At 44.9% G+C, this 7360-nt stretch overlaps 1 protein-coding gene across 1 annotated transcript in view; it reads right to left on the bottom strand.

Moving 5' to 3' along the window:
- Window positions 1-3759: 3759 nt before the first annotated feature.
- GRIK3 (glutamate ionotropic receptor kainate type subunit 3) overlaps window positions 3760-7360 on the bottom strand; it is a 292810-nt gene continuing 289209 nt past the window's right edge. The window contains exons 14-16 of the mRNA XM_030220007.1: window positions 5919-6141; window positions 5460-5710; window positions 3760-4074 (exon numbers count right to left, since the gene is read on the bottom strand). Of these exons, the coding sequence (XP_030075867.1) occupies window positions 3880-4074; window positions 5460-5710; window positions 5919-6141 (669 nt within the window). The 3' untranslated portion in view covers window positions 3760-3879. The remainder of the gene's footprint in view (window positions 4075-5459; window positions 5711-5918; window positions 6142-7360) is intronic.

Here is a 7360-nt window from a genome sequence, read left to right as displayed (position 1 = left end):
GGACCCCTTAATATGTATTTTGGTGGAAACCCCATGGTAAAGGGTCATGGATTTCTGTGGTACAATCAAAGCGGTTTACATTTATTTATTTGTTGCATTTGTACCCCACATTTTCCCACCTATTTGCAGGCTCAATGTGGCTTACATAGTACCGTGAAGGCGTTCACCAACTCCGGTAGAGAAACAAATACATAGTGATGTTGTAGTCTAATAAGGTTCTTAGTTACAGAAACATCGGGAATCGTAGAGAAGAAGAGATATATAGTGTTCATTACGAGCTTGGGTTACGTTGTGTTGCAGGGTTTAGGTACTTAAGTTGGGTCGGTAGGGTATGCCTTTTCGAACAGGTGGGTCTTTAGTGATTTCCGGAAGTTAAGATGGTCGTACGTTGTTTTCACAGCTTTTGGTAATGCATTCCACAATCGTGTACTTATGACCCCTTACTGTCACCTATTTTGTACTAGTCAGGGCTCAGGTGCTAATTAGTGAGCACCCAGCAAAGCCCATGCACTAACAGGTTAGCACAGAAACGCCCCCTTGCTTAAAAATAAAAACTATTTTGTTGTGCATGGGTACCACACACACGTTTCAAGCTGTGGTGAGTATGCGTTAGAGCTTACCACACCTTAGTAACAGGGATCCCAAAAGAGTTGTGAGTGCAGGAATCACTTATGCATCCGTATCGACAAATTAAATCATGTACAATTGATTTGCACGTGCATTTCACACAGAAAACACAATATGTGAAAAATCACAATAAGAAAATTGCAAAAAAAAAAAAAAAAAAATTCACTTTAAATGAAGATCAACCAAACTTGATTTTGGCCAAAACATTTCTGCACTGGTGCACCGTGACACACCGTGAGCACGTGATGCAGATCTCACTTGTGCACGAGGTTCTGCTGTGAGAATATGAGGTTTCTGACACCAACAGAGAGGCATCGGTCAACGTGGCCGTGTTTTGGGTGGAAGGGAGCAACTCTTCTAACTTGCTGTTCAATCGGATCTAAGACTTCTGCCCACAATTGTGGATGGAAATTGCCCCCTTTCTTCACAAGACCTTCCCTATTGTACAGAGTAACCTGTCTCTCCCACCATACCAGTGGCGTACCAAGGGGGGGCGGTCCACCCCGGGTGCACGCCGCTGGGGGGGGGTGCCGCGCGCCTGTCAGCTCTTCGTTTTCATCCTCCCTCTGCCCCGGAACAGGTTACTTCCTGTTCCTGGACAGAGAGAGCATGGAAACGAAGAGCCGACAGGCGCATGGCACCCCCCCCCCAGCGGCGTGCACCCGGGGGGGTTCTTTCGCCGGGGGGTCGCGCTGCACCCGGGGGTTTATTTCGCATTGGGGGGGTCACGCTGTTCCGGGGGGGGGGGGGGGGTGCTGCACCTGGGGGGGCGGGGCGCATCGGCGATCTGCCCCGGGTGTCAGCGCCCCTAGGAACGCCACTGCACCATACTAAGAGGCCCTTTCATAAAGCTTCAGCAAAACGTGGCCTTAGCGCGCACTTACACGGGGTTTTCCATTTTCTGAATTAAAGGCCATGCGCTAAGGTTGCCATTAGAGCGCTGCCATTAACAGAAGTTAGCGTATGAGCTTTTACCGCCAAGTATTTTGTGGGCAGTCAGGGCTCACACGCTAATCAGTACACGGCAATGTGTCTGCGCTAACTGATTAGCGCGGAAACCCCCGCTCTCTGCCCGCAGTCATGCCCCCTCGGACACATGCGCACCTTACCGTGGGGCGCCTCATGGTACTCCATTTTAAGCTGTAGTAAACACGCTTTAGAACTTACTGCAACTTGGTAACCGGATTTTTAAGTGAAATTCCATTAAAAAATGCCATTACAGCTTTTTTCCTTGCCTACACAAATATTATGGCACAAAGAGGAAGTGACATAGTTGGCTGGAACCAGTGCAACCATCAAACAGGAAGGCTTATGTCTTCAGCTACCATCCTACGCAGCACTTCATTCGGATTGTTCAACTAATGAATTCTTGAAAAGGATTATTTAATTAATCACACAGTAGGGCGACGGTGAATTAACTCCCGAATGAACCTCTTAAACTCACTTGTGTAACATCCTTAATTACTAGTGTAATTTTGGACATGAGGGAAGAAAGGCTATAACCTTGTCACGATTGGGTTTTTATCTAGACGCAGTTTAGAAATACAGGCCTTTATTTAAAATGTCAGTTAAAGTCTGCTGCTTTAGAAGTTGGAATAACGGAATAATTGCATTGGTTTACGGGAGAGTGTAGGAATCAGAGCAGGTTACAGCTGACGTTGACACGTTTCTACTGGTAAACAACAGAGAGCAGTGGCATAGCTAGGGGGTGGTGCCAGGGGTGCGGCCGCTCCCCCAAATGGACTTCCGCCAATGTTGGCGCCTATTTTTTACTCAACATGTTGCATTTCCGCCATTGGAAGACCACTCTCACACCGCTCTCGCTTCCCCCCGTGCCTTCAACCTGGCTCCGCTTCTGACAAAGAGAGAAGGTTCGAATCAGAGCTGGATGTAAGGAGTGGCTACACTGTTCGATACTAACTGTGTGCCTCGAAAATTGAACGATGTGTTGGAAGGCGACATCATGGAGACTTCTCATATCCTGTTGGGAGAGTTGCAGCCTAGTTGCAGACATGGCTTCCTTTTTCACCTTTGAACATTTCAGACAGTTTTAGCTGTAATCTATGACTAGTCTGCAACACACCAGAAAGCAAATTTTAATACACAAAAGTTTCTTATTTAACTGGTTTATGACAGGGAAAAAGCATTCCTACTTGGAATCTACCTCTATAAAGCAGACAGGTCTTTGGTAATTCTTATTGAATTGGTCTGTGGCAGGATCCCACTGACAGAACTTTCACGAAATATCCAATGTTTGTTCTGGAAGGACAAATGAATGTTAAAAGTAGCCTGACATAGACATAAAAGCAACACGCACATTGCTTTTCCACCACCAACGTTGTTAGAATTGGTATCACTTACTTCTTGGAAATGCATATGTAACCTTCTGTCGGGGGCTGAAGTCTAGGGCCTGGCCTGATCTGTGCAGTTCTTGTAAAGGAAGGGCTAAATTGACCTTTATTCAGGCTAATGAGGGTTAACAGGCCTACAGCCCATGAATACCCTTCCCTTTTGACAATTCCAAAGGGGTTTGTGTATAAGATGACAGTTTCTCCTCCTCTAGTTGCTATGGGCCTGCAATTTCCTGGAACAGTTCATCATTCCAGCTCCCGTTAAAGATCATTTTGACCCTTCCCAGCCTGCTGTCTGATTCAGACAGATCTTGCCTTCTTGTTATGCCATTTTCATGTCTCACATGAGCCTTTTTATTGACAACAAGAAGCCAACACAGCACTGAGGTAAAAAGGTCATGGTAAACCGCTCAGCAGCAAGCAGCTCGGACAATCTGGTTTTACTTCAGACTTCGGATAAATGTGCTGTATATGAAAATTCAGAATCAATGCTCATAGTCATGGTGAAAGACTCAACACCTGTATTAACAAAATGTTTTGTTTTATTGCCATGCTCAAAGAAACCCTAGTCTTTGTTTAGGCAACTCAATATCCACTGAGGCCTAGGTCATCTCGGTTCTCTTTGTCTCCATATGTTCAACGTGTAAACAACAGACTCCAGGATTTAGCTTGCTTGGACTTCAAGTGGCCTCCTGTAAGTGCCTAAACCTTGATATTTGAAAAAATAAAATCTCAAACCAAACTAAAAAAAAAAAAATGTATCAGATTGTAGGTCCATGTGATAATTGTTATTCTCCAGATGATCAATGAGCGATATTGAAGGCCTTGCTCTTGAAATACAACCAAACCAGCTTCCCCTTTGTTGCACATTAGTAGGCATCCATCCTGTACTCAACCAGGTCTACGGAAACACAGGCGTTAATCCAGTGTTACAGGTCATATTGTCCTTCCCTGGTAGCCTCCTGTCATTAAAGGTGTGCATGTTAATTACTGCATCCGTTTTCACCATGACCGGGGCCTGGAGTTTGTGTTTGATCCGTCGCTGGCAGGTGAGCGATAAGCGCAGTTCGTCAGCCATAGTGCTACAGAAGGATCGCTAAAGGAAACAAGACATAAGAACGCCATTACTTGTAATATTCAACAACTGTTTCTCAACAAGTTGCATGTGGTCACCAGCAAAGGACAATATCATACACCCGACTGCTTGGAAACAAAACAGGAAATGTCGTTTATTAATTTTTAAACAAAACCAAAGATAAATACATTTTCTTTCTGTGCTTCGTTTTAGTATGTAAGGTGTGGCTCTTGCTCAACTAATCAATCCTCCCAAGCCATTCCCCAGCCACTGAACCCTGCAGCCTCTTAGCCTATTTGTGGGATCTTCACAGAGCATAAGCAATCTCCTGTCACTCTGCCAGCTGATGCACTAACCCAAAATGGAGATCTGTTTTGACTGCACTGAAAGCAGTGATCGTCCTCTGCTATGCTTCTTTCAATGTAGAAGAAAGGTTCTAGTATGAAGTGCCATACATGCAACCAGAAAAATAGCTGTGTGTGTGAGTGCACATTTGCATATATGTGTGTGTATGTATACATGTATGTTTGTGTGTGCATGTGTGTATATGTGCAAGTGTATATATGTATGTTTATGTGTGTGCATGTGTGTATGAACATGTGCATTCATGTGTGTGTGCATGTGCATTCATGTGTGTGTGCATGTACATGTTTGTGTATGTGTGTATATTGCATGCTTGTAAATGTGTATGTGTGTGTATATGTGTGTGTATGTGTATGTGCGCATATGTATTTGTGTGCATTTGTGTGCATACACATCTGCATGTGTTCATGTGTATGCATGTACATGTGTGTGCACATGTATTTGCATGTTTGTGTATGTGTGTGCACGTTGCATAAGTGTATATGTATGTATGCATGGGTATGCATGTGTGTGCACATGTACATGTGTATGTGCATGTAAGTATGTGTGTATACATGTGGTCATATGTGTGCATGTGCATTCATGTGTGTATGCATTTGTGTGCATGTACATACATGTGTGTGCATATTGCATGTGTGTATGTACATGTATGTGTTGTATATGCATGTGTGCATACACATGTGCATATATATATGTGTGCATAGGTATATGTTTATGTGTGTGCATGTGCATTGTGTGTATATGTATGTGCTCATATGTGTGCACACCACATGTGTACTTGTGTGTATGTGCATGTCTGTTTGTGTGTGCATATGTGTACATAATATGAACATGGAAGTGTGTGTATGCGTCCATGTGTGTGAATGTGTAGTCATGTGAGTGTGCATGTACATGTATGTGTGTGCACATTCATGTGTGCATGTTTGTGCATGTGTGTGCACATTGTATTTGTGTATATCTGTGTGTATATGTGTGTGCATATGTGTGTGTGGGTGTGTTTAGAGAAAGAGAGAAAGGATATCTTTTGAAATGATAACACTTGCCTGTTGACGCTCCGCTGTTTTCCGAAGCTTATACATAAATTCTCCAATGGCCACAACCACCGAAAGAACCAGACCTCCAGCTAACACGATGAAAATCCCTCCGACATTTTGGATCCCCAGAGCACTGGCCTCTTTGCTCTCTTCCTCAGGGCAGCCGCCCCCACGCCACCATTTTTCCTTCATGATGTGCAGCTTGTCCTCCTCCTGCAGCTGAAGAATAGCTAATGTGATCCTATCGCGATAGGGCGAGCCTGGAGGGTGAAGCGCAGTTAAGCAGATTTAGCCTATCATGCTCTAGTTCTACATCAGTCATGAAATAGCTTCACATTTTGCCACATCAAGTTGAGTGTGCAAAGTATGTCACAGACCTTCTAAAATAATTAATTTGGTTCCCTATGCGGCAATGATACGAAATGGCTTAGCTGCAAACTGTGTACAGACTGCGGTTTTGTCACTCACCCATAGGCGTTCCAATTCCGTAACCTTTAGAATCAATTAGCCCTCCAATCTGGGTCAGGTTGCAGTTCCGCTGTATAATATATTCAATAGTGGTCGACTCCATTAACAGAGCGTAATCAGCACTCAGGACTCGCTGTATCCCTTCCTCTTTGTTTTTAACAATTGCCAATGGTTTGCTGCTCATGAAAGCCCACATTTTTTCAAACGTGGAAATCTTGGATTTCTGAAACAGAAACAGGGACAAGGGAGACGTTAGAGAGTGATTTTGAGGCGTGTCAACCTCTGCCTACGAGCACTGAGCGTGGACCTAGAAGGGATCACAGGTAGCAAACGCAAGACCGGGCAAAGATCACGCTTGAATGACACAGTAAGGGCTGTAGGTAGGGATGTGAAGCCCAAACTTTTGTTTCATTTCCCAGGTCACTTACAGGAATTTTTCTTTTGATTCAGTTTTTTTTTTTTAAATGTGTTTTGGGGAAATATTGGGTCCTGATATTTAAAATGATTTCAACAGTCAGGATGGGCTCCTGGCTGTTTAAGTCACCTGTCCAGGGCTAACTGGGTATTTTCAGCAACACTTAACTGAAAATGCCCAGTTATCTTGCAATGTGAAACTAGATATTTTGGGGACGGTCTGGGGCACAGTCAAAACTTGACCGGTTAAGTGTCAAAATTCATCCAAGGTAACTGCATAACTAGGACCATATAAAACATGATTCTTCATCGACGGTTAAGCACTGAATATTGCTCTTAACTGCCTATGTATTTGCCGCTCCCGTATACTCAGAAATTCAAAGCTGGAGCTCAGGCATGGCCAGGCATTGAATGTCCAGAGATAACTCAGGTTGTGGTTAGCAAATTGCTGATCACTGCCGACTGAATATCGGGTCCATTGTTATGCCTGTGCACTTTTTCCCGATAACTGTGCACATATGCAAATAGTGTGCACATGTATGCAATATCAGGGCAGAGTTGCACATTCTCCACAAATTGCATGTCTTATTTCCCAGTAACACACACTATTCGCAAATGGTGCACTTGACCTTGATTTGTCCTTGCCATTTTCAGGGCACACACTGTAGAGGTCTGCCCGGTGCTGGCCTTGCTCCCCAATTACTGAAGTTGTCATCAAAGCCCCACTCCAGCCAATCCAAATCTGTCCAGTCACATTTGGGGCACAGACCACAGACGTCTGCCCGGCACTGGCCTTGTGCCACGCCCCTCACTTTCTCCTGGGCCTGGATTCCTCCAGTGGTGCTTGCTGCTTCATCTGGTGGGTGCGGGTGCGCGCTTTTCCTGTGGTGGCCTGCTGGCACACATCGGCTCTCTGCTGATGCCCTTGCCCGTGCTGCTTCCTCCCTCCATTCGGCACGTCGCTCGGCATGTCGCTCGGCTTGCCGACGGATGCGGGGAGGGCATTCTCTGCACACCAGTCTCTTTGC

Source organism: Microcaecilia unicolor, chromosome 11, assembly GCF_901765095.1.
Source record: "Microcaecilia unicolor chromosome 11, aMicUni1.1, whole genome shotgun sequence".
Taxonomy (NCBI): domain Eukaryota; kingdom Metazoa; phylum Chordata; class Amphibia; order Gymnophiona; family Siphonopidae; genus Microcaecilia; species Microcaecilia unicolor.
Note: the sequence above shows the minus strand (reverse complement) of the source record. Positions and strands in the feature narration are given on the sequence as shown.